General features: G+C 45.7%; 1 protein-coding gene across 12 annotated transcripts in view; it reads right to left on the bottom strand.

Annotated features, from left to right (window-relative positions):
- Positions 1–2,621: 2,621 nt before the first annotated feature.
- LOC110506413 (protein CBFA2T3) overlaps positions 2,622–19,566 on the bottom strand; it is a 56,834-nt gene continuing 39,889 nt past the window's right edge. For 7 of the 12 annotated variants that reach the window (XM_036963504.1, XM_036963502.1, XM_036963508.1 and 4 more), the window contains 8 exons: positions 18,327–18,508; positions 16,180–16,457; positions 15,736–15,836; positions 14,080–14,320; positions 13,644–13,712; positions 12,863–12,916; positions 10,909–11,099; positions 2,622–8,460 (listed from right to left, as the gene is read on the bottom strand). In XM_036963504.1, the coding sequence (XP_036819399.1) occupies positions 8,101–8,460; positions 10,909–11,099; positions 12,863–12,916; positions 13,644–13,712; positions 14,080–14,320; positions 15,736–15,836; positions 16,180–16,457; positions 18,327–18,508 (1,476 nt within the window). In that variant the 3' untranslated portion in view covers positions 2,622–8,100. The remainder of the gene's footprint in view (positions 8,461–10,908; positions 11,100–12,862; positions 12,917–13,643; positions 13,713–14,079; positions 14,321–15,735; positions 15,837–16,179; positions 16,458–18,326; positions 18,509–19,566) is intronic. The other 5 variants (XM_036963506.1, XM_036963505.1, XM_036963507.1 and 2 more) reach the window with 4 other exon arrangements.

Below are 19,566 nucleotides of genomic sequence, written 5' to 3' on the forward strand. Positions count from 1 at the left end.
ATAAAAAATAAAAATGAATCTCTAAGGTATCATTTTATTTTCATAAATGTCACCATGTAATTATCGTGTGGTTTCAATGCGAACTGCTATTGATTATAATGTCAGGATAAAGTGACTTGTCCAAATGCTGCCCGTACCTCATGCTGGAACACGCTGTGAATAATCCCCCTCTATGGGCTATGTGAAATATAATGAAAATAACAGTAAAAAGCCTGTTGTGGTCTTTATCTACGATTGACCTTAATGTTAACCTAACATTTGTTTCCGTCCCACAGAGGGTGTCTGAATGTCCGAAGTAGCCTAATCCTATTGGACTCAGTCACCTGTGTACTTCAATGATTCTGCTGGTACATATACAGTTACCTTTACAAATGCCATTTTAAAATCTATCAGATTATAGTGGCATTCAAACTCAGTTGAGACCCCATTTTTCCCCCAATAATTTCTCGCGACCCCACCCACCCCCAAAATAATAATGACACAACATAAAATTGGGTAAATTTCTATTTTTACATCAACAAATTCATTGCAATTTCATTTCTTATCAAAACGAAAAGAAATCAATAAATACATTTACTAAAAAAAATGTATTTATCAAATTATCTTTCTCAAAAACGTTTGTATAGGCTTATTGTCCCATACAATGATCTGTAGTCTTAAATGTTATATATGTACACACACAGTACACTGAACAAAAATATAAATGCAACATACAACCATTAAAAAAATGTTCATTATACCCTAATCTATGGATCTCACATGACTGGAAATACAGATATGCATCACAGATACCAACAACAACAAAAAGTAGGGGTGTGGATCAGAAACTCAGTCAGTATTTGGTGTGACCACCATTTGCCTCATGCAGCACGACACACCTCCTTTGCATAGAGTTGATCAGGCTGTTGATGGTGGTCTGTGGAATGTAGTCCCACTCCACTTCAATAGCTGTGCATAGTTGCTGGATATTGGCGGGAACTTGAACACGCTGTCATACACGTTGATCCAGAGCATCCCAAACGTGCTCAATTGGTGACATGTCTGGTGAGTATGCAGGCCATGGAGGAACTGGGACATTTTCAGCTTCCAGGAATTGTGTACAGATCATTGTAACATGGGGCTGTGCATTATCATGCTGAAACACGAGGTGATGGCAGCGGATGAATGGCACGGCAATGGGCCTCAGGATCTCATCATGGTATCACGATAAAATGCAATTGTGTTTGTTGTCCGTAGCTTATGCCTGCCCATACCATAATTCCACCGCCACCATAAGGCATTCTGTTCACAACGTTGACATCAGCAAACCGCTCGCCCACACAACGCCATACTCGCTGTCTGTCATCTGCCCGGTACAGTTGAAACCTTGATTAATCCGTGAAGAGCACACTTCTCCAGCATGCCAGTGGCCATCGAAGTTGAGCATTTTCCCACTGAAGTCAGTTACAACGCCAAACTCCAGTCAGGTCAAGACCCTGGTGAGGACGACAAGCACACAGATGAGTTTCCCTGAGACGGTTTCTGACAGTTTATCCAGAAATCTTTGATTGTGCAAACCCACAGTTTCATCGTGGCTGGTCTCAGACGATCTCACAGGTGAAGAAGCCGGGTGTGGAGGTCCTGGGCTGTGGTTGTGAGGCCGGTTGGACATACCGCCAAATTCTCTAAAACAACATTGGCTTATGGTAGAGAAATGAACATTCAATTCTCTGGCAACAGCTCTGGTGGACATTCCTGCAGTCAGCATGACAATTGCACAATTGCAAACTTGAGACATCTATGGCATTGATTGTGTGACAAAACTGCACATTTTAGAGTGGCCTTTTATTGCCCCCCAGCACAAGGTGCACCTGTGTAATGATTGTGCTGTTTAATCAGCTTCTTGATATAACCACCTGTCAGGTGGATGGATTATCTTGGCAAAGGAGAAATGCTCACTAACAGGGATGTAAACAAAATTGCACTACATTTGAGAGAAATAAGCTTATTGTGAGTAAGGAACATTTCTGGGATCTTTTATTTCGGCTCATAAAACATGGGACCAACACTTTACATGTTGCCTTTATATTTTTGTTCAGTGTATTTACATTTTGTTGACCCCACTGCAGTTCCCGGTCGCGACCCCGACCTTTAATACCACTACACCTGTCATGTATTGTCATGTTGTGTCTTGTTTCTGTCCTTTCTCTACACCCTTTCTCCCTCTGCTGGTCGTACTAGGTCACCTTTTCTCCCCCTCTTTCCCCCAGCTGTTCCTTGTCTCCTCCTAACTACCTCGTCACCCCTTTTCCCACCTGTTCCCTTTTTCCCTCTGATTAGTCCTCTATATCTCTCTCTGTTTTTGTTCCTGTCTTTGTCGGATTCTTGTTTGTGTTTCATGCCTGAACCAGACTATCGTCATGTTTGCTGCAACCTTGTCCTGTCCTGTCGGAATCTGCCGGTCCATCTGAGCCTACCTATGTTTCGTTATTAAAGAAGCTCTGTTTACGCTAATTCGCTTTTGGGTCCTCATTCACGCACCTTAACAACACCAAAATATGATTTTCCAACTTACCTGTGCAGCACTATTTCATTATGATGCTGAAATAAGGATTTTTGATTCAGAAAATCAGGAAACATGATTGATATTTCATTTCATTTTTAATTACGCAGTTACATAGCTCAACACAGACGATAACCTGAATTAGAATGTTTACAGCTTCACACATCCAACATAGCGCACAGTTAAAGAAGGGGAATAGCAAAAAGGGAAGGAAAGCATGCAATAAATAAATAAAAATCAGAATTAAATTATTCTGGCACAGTTCACTTCATCTAAAGAATGGTAATAGGACTCTTAAAGAGGAAAATAATATTTTCTTCAAAGCGCCAACCTTTCGAACAGAAACTTTTTTTTTCTGTAATAATGTATTGCACAATACAGTATATAATGCTTCCCTACACATATAAAACCAAGTCTTTGTTTGTCTTGAAATAATAATGTAAAAAAAACAACTAATAAAAACACTTTCATCCCTACCATAACTTGGGGAGACCAAGTGCTGTATCAACTTTTGCCATCTCAGCTTTGTATCAGTGCGGGCTTCACAGGGCAATCAATCACTGAAATCAGATGAGCCAAGAAACTCCATTGATAGATTGGTGGTAAATGGTTAGGGAGAGGCTGATGCCAACATGCTAGTATTTGCCATCGAAAACACAGAATTTGCCCTCTTCATGTATGCCGTATTAAAAACCTAAAGAGATAATAAAGTGGTCTGTATTTGTGAATAAATGACAGTCTTTATCTATATATAAGCGGTGGAAACTTCCAGGCTTTGTAGATTTCACATCAGAGGCAGGAACAGTCCTCCTATTACCCCATTATGACATCACAGGGCATGAATGAAATAGAACGCTCCACACACAGTTGGTCTTCCATTATTCCATGTCCAGAACATGAATCCTTTCCTCAGAGCCCATACCACTTTAGGAACCTTGTTTCTCTTGTCTGGTCATAGAAAAAGAGAATTAGTTAAACCTTCTCTCCAGTGGGTCACACAGAACAGGAGCTCAGCATGCTAACTCTACTTCAGATGTCCTTTCAGTGACAGCTTACATGGCCAAATGTTCAACAGCACCAACCACTGTACAGACCTGCCCAAATAACATGTGCCCCAATGCTGGGCTTAAAAAGGGACAGCGGAGAAAGAGAGAGATGGTGTGATTGATATTACAAACACAATTTTTTTTTGGTCAATAAAAATAGTATTTGCCACAAGTTGTGACAAATGAAAGAGTTATTGTGTTTCAGGGTTGATTCGCAGACAAGCAAAGCACACAGAGAGCATTAAAGGATAATGTGTATTGAAATGTCATTAAAACCTACAGTAATGTTGTGGCTAATATGGTGTTTGAGTTCACTCTGTCTTTCCCTCTCAGTGCACTGCTACATCTTTAGAATTCTCTGCCATTATTCTGACTGAGATGTTTCTTTAAAGCTCTGAAGGTTCAAGTAGTTTGTACAGAGAAACTGTGAAAAGAGAAAAACAAGTATACACACACACACACACACACCATGCAATTATTACGTCTGTAAGCAAGGCTTAGGAAGAAAACTCAAAGCAATCATTACGCATTCCAGAGATGTTTCTGTAGTCTTATCTGAGGCATTAGATATGTAGAAACAAGCGCTTTGATTGCTTGAATAAATAATCTACAAATCTCCACCTTCACAGATGCGTTGGTTGTTTGTTTTTGTCTTGTGCTTTGAGCATGTGTTTATTTCAGACACTTTGGTTAACAGGTATAGTTGGCCTCAAGCCTCCTTATTTCTGGTCTTACTCGACACAATTTCAAAATCTACCGCCGTGCAGAAATACTTTGGTCTGTGCTTTATTTGTTTTGGACTACAAATGTAATGGTTTAACGTTCAGCTTGGGTATGGAAGGAATTACTGTATATCGAACCCTGGACAGTGTAGTACACGTAGAGAGTCTAGAATCAAAATCATCTGATTTGATCAAAATCATCCTCCTTTGATCACTATTTCTGACTGACAGAGTTGAGGTGCGAAAATATACACATAGTACAGTTATCAGTATTAGATCTTTCGGGTTTGTTTCCTATTTGCTCTGATGTTTGTGTGAGTTTGCATGTCTGCTCGCAGCCCTGCTCCCAAAGCTCAGTGACCTCTCCCAGTCATGTGCTGCAGGGTCACAGGAGGTAGCTTGTGGTGGGTCAGGAGACAGGAGGGATGTTCAGGTGGGGGTTAAAGAGCAGAGGGCTGAAGAGGTTTAGAAACACAAACAAGCTGAAGTCATTTCAATACACCGGTAATAACATACGACACACATATACACGCAGATGCAGGGTACCTCGCAGCTTATCACACTTGGAACAATTTATATATTACTTTTCGATACTGACATATAGGAAAATAGATCATGTGATAACTTAAACACACTGTCAACGCTAATAGACGTCCAATCGTTTCTCCGTCAATATGTCACTCTAGGTTTTAAATGCGAAAGAGCCTGGCAGACCATACTTTTAACAGTACAAGATAAAACAACACAAAAGCTCCTTCAAGTTTGGTCCATTTTAGAGTTATGTGGCCAATTGGTTCGGGATTATTATATCATTCATATGAACATGGCAGGTACAGTCCTTATTTAATGCTATGTTTGAAAGCCATTTGAGTGTGTAATTATAACTTAATGATGTTTTAACTTCAATATAGCTTGTGATGACATTACTGTATGAGATGGCATTCCTCCCTGTTAGTCTGTGATTGTGAAGACATCTGTTCCAACTCTCCCAGGTTCTGAGTCCTTTTTGCCTTGCTAGGATCCTAACCCTACATGAGGATAAATGACTGAGACTGCATCGTCACAAACTAATCTATGGACAGGGTAAGAAAAAATAACCAGTGAAATGATTGGGCAGTATCACGGTTAGGTTAAGCTTCAGACTTCCAGACCAGTGTGTAGGCTTTGTTTTGGGGGCAGCTCACACGGTTTTTAGTGTAAAAGGTGGCCCACTGCAGTGGCACTTCAGCCCAATGGATGGCAATGTTTCACAGATAACTTTTTGGGCATAAATTCTTGCGTTTTAAATCCAATATCCAGAGTAGTGGAGTAATTTAGCCTCATGCTAGGACGCTTTTAGAATCCATGTGTGATAAGCCTCTCTTTCTCCTCTTTAAAACCATCCTCTTGGGCCTGTCATGAGAGCTATAGCTGGCTCCTCCTGAAGGGAGTCAGAGCTGTACGCTGCCATCAATTATAGGGGGAGCTATAAGAACTGTGACTCCAGAAGAAAACCACTATCGCTGCCAACATCCCTCCTCATAACATCTTTTTGAGATTACTCACTCAGCAGACTTTGCTAATCTGGTAGAAAAGAAGGATTTATGAGAAATGAAAATGCCTTTGATTAAAAAATGAACTGGAAAGAAATCATATTCTGGACATTGTACATTACTTTAAAGGTTTCTGATATTTGGCAAACACATTTTTGGACCTCTTTAAATACTATGTACATTCACATTAAGTTACTGATGTTATTTTAAATATATTTATATGTATCTATATTATATGACCCCTATGGGTAGTTGCTGAGGTTTCATTCAGTAGCTGAATTCTCTTCATATTGCACCTCTGTCCTCTCACTGTCTTACAATGCGAGCAATATAAAATATTCTACAAGAGGATTTTCTTTTCATTGATAAAGATACAACAAATTTAACAATAAGTACAACATGGGGTTTTCTGTCCTAGAGTGTCTTAGCTCCTGCTTCAATGTTCAGCCCAAACTTAAAAAGAAGAAAAGTCCCTCTTTCTGAAAACGCACAAGGGCAGCACAGGTGGACACAGAGACCATTTTTTGTTGTTGCGAGAAACAAAGAAAGGAATATCTACAAGCAGGTTTGATCCCTTCCCAGATATCTGCTCAGAGGTTATGTCCAAAGGGGGTAGCGTTGACTGAGGGACAAGAGAGTTTTAGGGAGGAACATACAGGAAAGTGAGGGGGGGAGGTAGAAAGAGAGAGAGAAGAGAACTGAGTCTACACCACTTATGAGGCTCGTTAGTCTGTTTGTCATGCTTTGGAAAAGGAGGGTGAAAATGTACGACTCACTGAAATGTATCCTCTTGATAGAGTTAAAAAAAAAACATAATTAGGAACAAAAGTCTTGTCTGTACTGTACAATGCTTGCTTGGACAGGTTCTCAGTTTTTTTAGGTTATTTTTGGCAGTTCCAATGCCTTTCATCTTCTTTTTGAGTAGCTGCTTCTTTGTCCATTCCGTTGCCATTCACATAAATCACTGTCACATTCAGTGGTTGGTCCTTCCATTTCAATTGTCTTTTGTGGCAGGCGTTTCCAAATGTTTGCTCTGGATTTCTCTCTCTGTGGATCACTGTGGGTATTTTCAGGCTGACAGAGGCCAGTACACTCAATATAGAGTTTTTGTGTGACTTGTTGCTCTATAGCCGTTATCTCCCAGGGCTTTGCTGCTGAGGAGGTGAAGTTGTTTGCGTTTGGTTACAAGATGAGTGCTTCTCCTTGTCTCTTAGTAACTTTGGCAGTGTAATAAAAAGGTTTGGATCATGTTTTTTCCCTTCCTCTTTGAATTCATTTGGGTTCACATCGGTACAGAGAGGTGAGTCCGGTGTCATTTTCTTGGCTCGCTAGCAAGGTAGTTAACTTTTTTAAAATCATTATTATTTGTTTTGAATATTTGGACTTTTCTTTGTCTTCCTAAAAGCCCAAAAATAAATCATCGGATAAATAATTAGCCGTATTATGGAAGAGCTTCTGAGGAATAAATCGCACCATGAGTGTATCTTATCCCCTCTCCTCCATCAGAAGAGGGGTTTTCCTGACTGGTGTCTGGCTTCTTAGATAGGGGACCTCAATCAGGACATGTCCATGGCCCAGTACACAGCCTGTTCTATAGACGCATCTATCTATCCATCTCTCAGAGGTCTGGGCTGATAGTGCACATGCTGGGGGTTAAGAGTCATCCCACTCCTGCTGCGTTAAAGGGAAATCCTCTCCAAGTGCTAAATTTAGATATCTCTTCTTCACAATACGTGTACCATAACGAGTCCCATGCAATGCAAGCCCCCGACATACACAGGCGTTGACTGGGCTTATGTTACTGAGGCCACGTGTTGGTCTGGCATATAACAAAGCTTATCTTCACACGACATTATCAGAGTTCAATAACCAAGTATGCTGTTTTTTGTTGTTGTAATTTGACTTTAAGAGAGGGAGTTCTGCCTCTGCATTGGTTTATTTTGAGCATACAGTAAAGTAAGCCCTAGCCATGCTAAACACAACAGTGGACCCCTTGACCAGTTTTCGAGTTTGACAGGGAGAAAGTCTGTGCGGCTGAGAGACAGTCAGAACGTGTTTTGGGGGGAGGTTGAGGAGTTGAGAAAACAAGGCCTTCAGGTAGCTAAGAAGTAGTCGGCGGTGCAGGATTCATGGACCACTACAGATGCAGTACAGAAGACGGAAAGGGCGCAGATCGATGAAGATTCCTCTGTTTGTTAAGGATGGATGGCAGCTGTACTGTAGCGTCAGTGGGAGTGACTGGGCGTGGCAGGGCGGGGTCAGCGAGAGGTGGCGTCCAGCAGTGCAGGGGTCGCTGGGGTGGTGGAGCGTGAGGCACTGCTGGAGCTAGCCTCCTTAGGACTCCCGGAGAGACTGCCTCCCCCACCACCGCTGGTCTGGCCGGGCAGGGAGAGTGGACCAGGGGGGGTGCTCTCTGAGTGTGTAGGGGGTGCGCTGGAGGACGGGGTGCCCAGAGGAACACTGCTGCCCCCGGGGAGGCCCTGTAGACCCTGGCCACAGACGTGGTGGTGCTTCTCCCAGTCTTTGTGCTGGCAGAAGGAGCCGCAGTAGCGTGCCGTGTTGCAGCCACTGCACGTCTCACTGGCCTTGCGTCCACAGTTCCAGCAGCTCTGGAGAGACAGTGGGAAGAAGGCATAGAGTTGATAAAATAAATCTCTGGTCGTCAACCTGTTATATTATTATACAAATATCATTGTTACCACTTTTCAAATACTGTCATGCTATCACAGCTGAAGTGTTTCATGTTCTGGGCAACAAATTCCCACATTTATTTTCTGGGGCTACAAATGCCCCAAACCACTAGGTGGACTGTCATGTCCTGTCTTGTCCTGGCCTGTCCTGTCTTGTCCTGGCCTGTCCTGTCTTGGCCTGGCCTGGCCTGTCCTGGCCTGTCCTGGCCCTGACACTGTTGCTCCAACCATCCGCTTGTGGCTGCTGTTATTCAAACAAGCGGCTGGAGTCACTCTTTAATAGTGAAATGAAAACATGGTGTTGACACAGACCAGGTGCAGCCAGCTGTGGCTCACATTAACACCACGACCAGACAGTGTCCTGTTTAAGATATACACATTCTGTGCAGAATATGGGATTTTGATAGAGAATTGATAGGTTGAACACTGCTCCAGGCACTGTGAAAATCTGTTGCTCTGTGCAGAATCTGTCTGGGTGGCCGAACACATACATTACATTGAGGACCCTGGCTTGTATAGAACTGGTGAATGAGCTGTTACTGAGAAGCAAATGTTGATGGTGGTGGGGTGGGGGGCATGTTATGAAGTGTGTGTGACTGTAAGTCATGTGAAGAGAAGGTGTGTGTGACAGGACTATTTTGAGGAAGTGTTACTGTGCGGTCTAAAATAAGTGAGTTAGCTGTGTGACAGGTTGTTTTATAAAACGGGTGGTTGGTGGGTTGAGGAGACACGATTGATTGTGAGTTTGAGGTTTGGAATGTGACAGTGTGCTTTGTGATGCAGTGCAGCAGTGTGTGCCTCTGTTTACTGACAGTAGGGTGAGGAGTGTATCTCTCTTTATGCCTGCTGCTGTGCTGTGGTATGTTACAGAGTGCGGGGCATGGGGTCCACTCTTGGGAAAAAGGGTTCCAAAAGGGTTATTCGGCTGTCCCCATAAGAGATACATTTTTTGTTCCAGGTAGAACCCTTTTTGGTTCCATGTAGAACCCTCTGTGTTCTACCGGGAACCAAAAGGGTCCTACCTGGAACCAAAAAGGGTTCCTAAAATGGGGACAGCCGAAGAACACTTTTAGGGTTCTAGATAGCATCTATTTTTCATAAGGGCTATTTATACTCTGCGGAGACGGACCCTAAGGGTCGTAGCAGAATGTAGCAATGTCGTTTTTCATCTCAAAAGAGGTGGCTCCTTGAAAATTGTAACGCGCTGTATCATTCCCTGTGTAGTCATGGGGGCAATTGGCAATGAAGCTTGCTTGGTTCCTTGATTTGATCTATAGGCTATGCATCAAAGTAGCATGGATAAATTAGTATAATCTCAGCGACTGTTCAAACAATAAACCAAACAACATTATAGCCTTTTTAGAACCCCCCCAATGTATTGTGTTTAGAAGTAATAACTTAACTATTGATTCCAGGCTATTGTTAAAAACAGCTGAGAGATTTTAGCTTTTTTTCTGTGACCAAAACATGATGACATTCTATGTTTAGCTGATATGGGAGTGAATACATTGAAGCGGTATATCAAATTGGGATAATTTTACAGGTTACAGAGGCAAGTATAAGAATTTTTGCCAGGGTTTATAATTGAATTATAAATCTGATAATTTCACATGGCGATGTGTGAAGCTAAAAACCCAGATTGAACAATGAGACAGATATTTCTCCGGATGTATAAATGTGAAGCATCTGCTTGGGGTTTCCACTCACTTCCAAATATGGTATTGAGAGGAAGCCCAGTGGCCGGCAGTGGGAGAAGATGGAAAAAAATTGATCTGGCAGACATTCTGCAAATTTTCTCATCGATGAAACATTTGATATCAATAGTTTTCTGTTCCCAAAACTACAATCTGTTACGAACAGAGTGGACAAAGTTTTATAGACTTTGTCAAAGTTTGAAAAAATTGCGTTGTTTAGAAGGAGTGCAAAGGCGAATTGAGTTATTGCATATGCACACTTCACAGAGTAGGCGCTCCCTAACGGAAATATGCACCTGTATGCTAGAACGTGCCAATAGGATCTCGCTAGCTCATGCTTGGCTCTGCCTACCTCCATGCTTGTTCTACCCACTATAACTCCTTTGTTTACATTTGAAACGACAGGCTGTGGTCTATCTTGGTTTAGTTATAAAAAATCTTTGATAAAAGGCTAGCTAGCTTGCAGTGTTTAGACAACTTGCTAGCAAGGGAAGAGACACTCTTCTTCTGCTTTCACAACAAATGAGAAGAGAACAAGAAAACCTTGATGAGGTAACATGTTACCAAAATAGTGCACGTTGCTCAAAAAAAATGTGCACGCATGTAGCTATATGCATGTTAAGTGTGTGGAAACCTTAAGAGTGTGGGGGCATGGGGTGGGTGATAAGGCTGTGATGCTCACTTCGCTGGAGTCCTCCTGCTGGTTGATGACGGTCAGTGCATCCTCAGAGGCCTGTTTCCTGGCCTCGGCCAGCGCTCTCTCCATCTTGGACCTCTCAGCGGAGATCATCTCATGGGCCTTCCTCTCAGCGTCTGACACAGCCTTCTGTAGCTCCGACATCGCCTGCCTCTTCACCTCGTTCACTGCCTCCTCTGTGGAGAGAGAGGCGTCAGTCCCCATGACCGCTCCTACTCTGTCATCCTTTATTGAGGCACTCTAAGATCTCCATTTGTTTTATCTCGGCAAACAGATGTACATCATCCAAGATTTAAAACATTCTGTCAGAAAAAGAAGCCTGTTAATAATTAATTAAAAGACGTCTGGTAACAATCATTTCCAGCGCTGACAACAGCAGATGTCTCCAAACTTTGTTCATAAACTTGCCTATTAACCCATTATCCTGTGACTCTCTGCTTTCGATTTTTTTTAATTCTGAGTGAATGAACAGAGAAGAAACAGACGTAAGAACTGAGGAGTGAAAATGCTTTCCATATCATTGATGCATAACTTTGCTAACAGGGGTTAACTGTGTTTTAGAGGTCCTATGGCCTTTGTTCAACTCGTGAGCGAATAGGCAGTGTTTTTAGAAAAAAATAGAAGCTAAGGCTGGTTCTCATTAGAAGACAGTGGTTATCCGGTTAGGAAGGAATCACAATCCCGCTCATTATTTTCTTCATGTTACAAGGAGAACAAAATACAACATCGGAGATACATTTTGCTTTAGCTCTTGCACAATTCCATCTAAAGAAAACAGCTGCCCCACATAATACAACGAATTAAATCCTCATGTTCAACCACCAAATTTATATTTTATGGCCATGAAAAATATCATATCAAACTGCCAACTGGTACAGTATATGGGATAAGTAAATGTCTTGTACAACCAAAAGGAGGGGAAGTTGTATTACCAGATTCCCCTCCGTTCTACACACAGACATAGTCAGATGGTCCCCCAGGTGAGTGAGCCTCCTCTGGGCAGACTGGATGTGAGAGCCATACTGTGGTCTATTCTCCCTCCCTGATTCTTCCAGTCAGTTGGTGTAAAGGAAAGGAGTCATAAATAACTGTCATATTTCTCCCTCTGCTCCCCCTCTGGTCCAGCTGTCTGGGGCTGCTGTGCTGAGCTGGGGCTGGGGCACGGGGACTGGGGGGCACGGGGGCTGCTGTGCTGAGCTGGGGCTGGGGGGCACTGGGGTTGGGGCACGGGGGCTGCTGTGCTGGGCTGGGGCTGGGCGGCTAGTCCCGTGTGTATGTGCTGAATATTAGGACGTGTGTGTGCGTGCCTGCATGTCTTTGTGTGTGTGAGTCGGTCTCCTCTGCTCAGAATCTGGAGAAGTAGTTTGTATTCCGTTTATCCTCTCAACACCTCCCGCACACGTCTTCCCTGGCTTTTTTCACCCTGCCCGTCTCTACCTTCATCCATCATTTCATTTCTACATGTTTTCCCTCCTTATTCGTGCATGCCTTTTCCTAACTATCGGTACAGTCCTCTGCTGCTCAATTATCAGGCTTAATGCATGCATCACTAAGATTAGTTTACAAATGTAATTAATTCTTATCAAGGAGCCTGCAGAGCAGATGCTAGGACAATTAGCACTTAATGCAAAACACGGAGGGGCAGCAATATTAACGTTTTCATTCCGGAGGGATTCGGCAGGTTTTTCCTTTTTCACACTTCAGATCTTGTTTTTCAGAGTCTCTCAACCCGACCGACACCAGAGAATACGTGTCTTTTTCTAATTAAAGAGATGGACTGCAGTTATGCTGTTTGCTGAGGGAGCAGTGGTAATAGGACAGAGGTGGTGCAGTAGTGAATACCATAGGAGAGGTCTCACACACACACACACACACACACACACACACACACACACACACACACACACACACACACACAGATGGGAGCTGTCATACTCACCCTGCTTGTTTTGGAGTTGCTTCAGTGCTGGGGAGAGTGGGATACTTGTAGCACCTGTATGAAAAACAACTGTAAATTAAAATAGTTCTTCCGCTGGTGAAAAAGCAGCACATTATCTCAGACAGCAGCATCTTTCCCCCCGCAGTATTTAAATATGACTGCAGCATAATTGTGTTGGTGCTCAGTGGGACCAAGGCTACGTCATAACTGACTCCTCCTATATGCTAGCTATATGCTAGCTACATAAGGCCCAGGCACTGCAACACGCTAACCCACTCCTGCTACATCTAACTGAATCAGTCTGCTCTGCGTATGATAGTGACAGTCCTTAGTCTGAATAAGGGGCTTGGTCCCAGATTGCCAACAGTTATTAGGATAAAATTGGTCTGGCTGGTTCAAGTATACTTAAAACAATACGTTAAAAGCTGTCACATTGAAAAGCAGTATTATATGAACTAAGCTTTACTACTCCTAAGCAGAGGAAATCCCTCCTCCTCCTCCCTCTCCCCAGTTAAGCTGCAGGCCCCACCTCTGCTGCATGCGCTGCTCTGGACAGCGCCAGGATGGCTAGTGCATTTTCACTGCAGCTGAACTGCAGTCGCCGTTCATAGCAGGTTAAAGGTGGAAAGCACAGTCACAGGCCCTCCAATCCCATCCCTGTCTTTATGTAACTATGGCAACAGGACAGGCAGGGCCCTCTTCAGGGCTATCTGCAGTGGCGGTTGCGGTGAGGGTGACGGGACAGAGACAGTTCAGTCAGGGCGGACATGTGGTTACTCACCAACCTTCCTCCAGATCTCCTCAGGTAGGTAGCCAGACGCAGGTCTGTGCAGGAAGTCCCTATGAATCTCTGAAACACAATCCAGACCAGAACATCAGTCAGTCTACCGCGCTCTCCACACATACACACGTTATGGGCCAAATCCTATCCGGAAATAACTCAATATTTTGCACAGATTTCCCACGAACGTCAGTGCATGGTTTAACCAAAAGCCCAAGCTACGTGCATAGATCTCTAGTTAGGATTCAGCCCTCTGCGTCCCAACCTCATGAACACACTCAAACTTGAGCTTCATTTTGCTTTGTAACATTTCATTTCATCCCCCAGCATGCTCCCCTCTTTCCTCAGAGCAGACAGAACACAGAGTTGCTGACTGAGTGACGGTGTGGAGTGAGGAGTGACAGCCTGGTGCTGGTGTCTGCAGCGGTGGAAGTACCTATGGGCTGCTGTGTCTCGACGTTGTTAGGAGTGTTGGAGGAGGAGTTGTGAGGAGGTAGAGGTACAGGAGGAGGAGGAGGGCGTGGCTGGCCGTTGCTCCCACCTTTTTTCATATCTTCCACGTCGCTGTAGCGTCGGATCCAGTGGTTCATCTCCTCGCGGTCGGCCTCCTGGCAACGCCGCAGCACCGTGAGAGACCGCCGTGTCTTCTCCACCATGTCCATGATGCAGTTGAGCAGCTGCAGGGGGGAGGAGGAGGGAAGGAGGGAGGGAGGGGGAGACATGATCAGAGCGCCGCTCTTCTCCTACAGTTCAGACTCTGACAACAGGCAGCTGCTCTCGGTGGTGCTAAAGGATGGCGGAGCCTCTGCACCTAAAAGTGTACCGATAAATCAGGGTCGCATAGTTTTATTCGGAAGTACTGTATAGTGTGCATTCTGAATTTAGTCTATGAAAAACACAATCAGGCCTAACCTTCATCAAGATGTCAAATTGTATGAGAACATTTTCATTGGTGGTAATTTGAGTGATTTTTTGGGGAGTAATCCAGTGTCTCTAGAATCAGTTCTTGCTGTTTAGGTGCAACAATACTTTCTAAGGAGCACTCAGGAGCGTGTGACCCTGTCACCGTTTTAGCAGCGAGAGCCAGCGGTGCTGAGTATGTGTGTGTGTGTGTGTGTGTGTGTGTGTGTGTGTGTGTGTGTGTGTGTGTGTGTGTGTGTGTGTGTGTGAATGAGGTTGAGTGGTTATACAGAGCAGTGAAGTAAAAATGGCTGTAACAGCTGTGCTACCGATTGAAAAGGCCTAACCAATTCATTCCACCCCTGTGCTCCCTCCAAGCCCCTGTCTGCTAAAGCCTTTCACCCACACCTCCTCCCCTTGCCTTCCTCTTGATATTTTTCTTCACTAACTCTCTTTTCTCTCTCTCAACATTGTTTCTCTTTCTGCCTTTGCCCTATGCCTCCTCTAACCCCCGGTCTGCAAAATGCCCCCTTCCATATTCTCTCTCTCTCTCTCTCTCTCCCTCTCTCTCTCTGTTAGCTATATTTATTTCAGTAGAGTGTTTCTAATTTGGCAGAGGCCCAGCACAGGCCGGTTCCCTCCATGACTACAGCCCTTGTCTCAGCTGCTCTCCCCAGCTGGAGCTGTCCTCTACTGGGTCCCTCGCTCCATCTGTGGCCCTTTTTTAGTGCCTGAGTGTGTGTGTGTGTGTGTGTGTGTGTGTGTGTGTGTGTGTGTGTGTGTGTGTGTGTGTGTGTGTGTGTGTGTGTGTGTGTGTGTGTGTGTGTGTGTGTGTGTGTGTGTGTGTGTGAGTGAGTGTTCCAGCCTTGGTAAAGGTAAGGGGAGCTCAGAGTGCTTGCTCCAGTATTAGTATGCTGGCCAGAGAGGCCTCGGCTGTCCATTCCTGACATGGACACAAGCCTCTACAGACCCCCTAAGGTCAGCTGTCCATCAAATGCAAACTCTGCTGAGGTTTCAGTTCTTAAATCTGTCAGCAGCACCCTGTCTCCCCTTGTCCCACCTCCCTTCATATCATCTACAGCACCGAGAGGTTGAAAGATTTCTACTACACACTTCTCTGTAGGATGGGGGATATTTGGGAGATATTTGGGAGATATTAGAGAGATATTAGGATAAAACCGGGGAGCCCTACCCCAGCAACACGTACATTATCGAGGTGCTTCCACTCCTCGGCCCACTCCCGATCTGTCAGGCGGTGATCGATCACTTCCTCCTGACGTGCTCCATGCACGGCTGCAACACAAACACACAGTCCTGCGTTCAGCACTTAGGCACCATCACCATATATGAGCCATTCTGGCTCCAGTCTCCTCCACATACAGGACATTAGGGCTCTAACACTTCCTTATACAGTGTGAGCCATTACGGCTCTAACCGAGGAAAGACATATTTGGATTCCTAGGGGGACATACCCAAGCATGTGTCACTATAGGCTTTTATAGATGCACTACCATGGGAATTTAACACCAAACTGTGACAACCTGTCATTGTTCTTTAGAGACGCCATGAGGCCCTCTCTCTCTCTATCTCTCCCTCATCTCTCCCTCGCTCCTCTCTCATTCCCTCCCTCTCTCACCTGTCTGCCGGTGCCTGTCCCGAGCCTCGCGGTGCTCTGCTGTGTGGCGGTAGGCGTCGCGGTAGTGGTGGGCCAGAGCCATGTCCTCCAGCCGGTAGTGTTGGGGGGCAGGGGGGTTGGGGTGAGACAGGCCGTTGGGGGGGTGCGTGGGCAGGCCGTTGGGGGGTGGGTGGGCTGGCAGGCCAGTGCTGGGACTGAAGCGCTGGCTGGGGCTGATGGTGCAGGGTCGCTTGGCCAGGTGCTCCGGGTGGTGCACGTCTCTCTCTGAGTCTTTGGTCCTGAAATAAGAGAGCACAGATCCACACGGTTACATTCCCTTTATACGTGTCACCACCAAATCGGACACTTTCACTCACTTTAGAATTGTTAACATCTCCTAGAATATGAGGAAAATCCATTACTGTTTTACTATGCCACACTGAGGAAATTTCAAGGGAACCGGAATGAGATGTGTTATATTCAGGACGTCCACGCATTCTGGATTTACTGGGCCGCTAACCTGTTGTTGTTACTAGAAGACATGAGCAGTAAATCTGACAGTGTTTCAGGAATCCCCCCTGCTGAGAAGCTCACTGTTCACTTCAGACAGAATCTGCTCCAGAGTGTGTGCACAGCTGTACGCCATACGTAAAAAATACACTCGGTATATTCTGTGTCTCGAGCTGGGATCCAAACTCTTAATCCTAACGTCCCTCAACTCACTCTCGTAACTTGCAAGTGTAGCCTCTCCCACAGACCTACGGGGCCGTTGTGAGTCTGGGTTTGGCAGATGTTCAGTGGCGGTCCTGTTTTGGGAGCCATCTGGACAGTTTAAACGCTGGTGTTGATATTCATCTGTTTAGCTTGGTGAAACAGCCAGGCATTCGGAGGTAAATCGCTCTCCATCTTCCCCGGGATCAAAGGCAAATGAAAGGAATTTCAGTGCCATGTGGATGCGAGTGTGTTTCTGTTTACGAGTCCGTGTGTGTGTATATTACTGTCTGTTTGTCTGTGTGTGTGTATGGGTATTTGTCCCCTCTTTGTTTACGTGATGAATCCCCTCCAACCCTCTACCCCCAATCCCCTCTGCAGGCCCTCTCCACCTCTGGCAGGCTGTGGGTCGTGGGGTGAGACTGTGAGGGGGGGATGTGTCTGTCTCTGTCAGTGCTCTAGCCCACCACCGATATCTCACATATCTAAGCAACAGCTGGCCCAGCCCACCGTGACACTGTAAGCCAGGGGTTGGGAGGCGGAGGTGTGCAGATTACAGAGGGATTGCCCGTTCCGCCACCCTCTCTCTCTCTCCCCCTCCCTCCCTCCCCGTCATGATAAGCTCAAGCAGGGTTTCAGCAGGATCTGGACACATCCATGACATACTGACTAGCTGACTGAAGGAAAGGACAGGAGAGAGGAGAGGAGAGGAGAGGAGAGGAGAGGAGAGGAGAGGAAGCCAAAGATAAAGGGATGGGGAGTGAGAGAGATGGGGAGGTGGAGAGTAGTGCTGTGGTTTTGTCTGTCTTAAATTCCAGATGTGTCTCCACCCGCCCCTCCATACGGCCCACTATGTGGGGCGGATATGGCAGCAGGCTGCTGTGGGGAGGGCAGGGAAGTGTATAGGACAGTGAGGGCATTGTCTGTGGGTTGGACTGAGGACATCTCCTCATACTGTACTGGGGCCGCTGACACAGAGCCACTGCTGCTGCTGTGGTTATAGCGTGACGTCCACAGCATCTGGACTTGTCCTCCTCCTCCTCCTCCCCTCGCAGACAGCTGGCACAGCCTGAATCACCCTCCCTACCCGCCTGGCATCAGGGCTGCCCAGACTTCCGCCTCCCGCACAGAGGATTTATAACCCCCCCCTTGTGGCTTGGCATTTCCAAATACCCAGAAATAATTCAATTATTTGTGTGTGTAAGCCTGTGTGTGTTTTTTCAGTTGTGTTTCTGCTGTAAGATGGAGGGAGAGGAGTGATAAGTTGTTTTCCAGCTGTGGCATGTGACGTGTCTGCATAGTGTGTGTATTTTGAGTGTGTGTGTGTGTGTGTGAGTGTTGTGTGTGTGTATTTTGAGTGTGTGTGTGTATTTTGAGTGTGTGTGTGTATTTTGAGTGTGTGTGTATTTTGAGTGTGTGTGTGTATTTTGAGTGTGTGTGTGGTGGTCACTCAGTACCTGTCGGGGGTCCTCCTCTTGCCATGCTCGTTGATCTCCATCATGATCTCAGAGGAGTCCAGGGGCGAGCTGGCGTTGGCGTCCAGCAGCAGCTGCTCATGCTGGGCCAGATACTGGGCGGGTGTCTGCTTGGCCATCCGTGCACAGTGGAGGAGCTCCCTCTGAAGCAGGGGCAGGTTTGCCTGGGAGAGGAGAGGGAAGGGGGAGAGAAGGGAGGAGGGACAGGAGGAATGAAAGGAGAAGATATGGTAAGTGGAAAAAGGCGAGACGAGGAGGAGGGTCAAGGTGGGAGGTGGAGGATGAGAGAGGAGAGACAAGGCATAAAAATAAAATAGTTTTAGAATTAAGAGCCAGAGCATGTGGGAGGGAAAGACAAAGACAGAGAGAGAGAGAGAGAGAGAGAGAGATTGAGAGGGAAAGAGAGAGGATGAGACAGGGAGGGTGAGATAACACAGACCCACCACCACACATTCCTCCCCAGTGTCTGTCTCCCTCAGGGGGAGGAAGAGGGGAGAGAGGAGGGGTAAGTGGGTGCTGTCAGAGAGCTCAGTTCGGCCGTCACTTTGACAAAGCACAGCGCTAGCTGCCATGTCACAGATGTGTAACCTCATGGCACACCAGGCCGGCTGGAAAACTGTCCTCTTGACACAAGGTCCTGAGCCATCCTCTGGATGCTGCTAGAGGCACGCCCCGCCACTCTCACAATAATAATAATCTCCACTAATGAGACAGCTAGCGCCCATCAGACACTGGCCTATCTACCTATCTATAGTATCTACCTATCTATAGTATCTATAGTATCTATCTATCTATCTATCTATCTTGCACACTGTGGGAATGCTGCCTGGTTGCTAGTTGCTAGTTCATCTTTCCCTCACTGAGCTAACCAAGAACTCCGTAGTGAATGTATTGTATGTATGTGAATGTATTTGTGTTGGTATGTGGTGTGTGGAATACATTCCATCCACAACCGTACAAGCCACCATCATGTCTGCAATTATAGTTAATAACCAGGCATGACTCCAGCTTGGCCCGCCCCCCTGTTGTCCCCCATATGTCCCTCTGCTCTGGGAATAAACAGGAGGGACAGAGATACAGAGTGTGTGGGACAGACAGGAATGTGTGCCCTAGTCACCACCAAGCAGCACGGCCAGCACCCAGCACCGACACAGACACACAGACAGACACAGGCACGCGCACACACAGACACGCACACGCAGTGTCAGCATGACTGCCCCTC

This window comes from Oncorhynchus mykiss, chromosome 26, assembly GCF_013265735.2.
Source record: "Oncorhynchus mykiss isolate Arlee chromosome 26, USDA_OmykA_1.1, whole genome shotgun sequence".
Taxonomy (NCBI): Eukaryota; Metazoa; Chordata; class Actinopteri; order Salmoniformes; family Salmonidae; genus Oncorhynchus; species Oncorhynchus mykiss.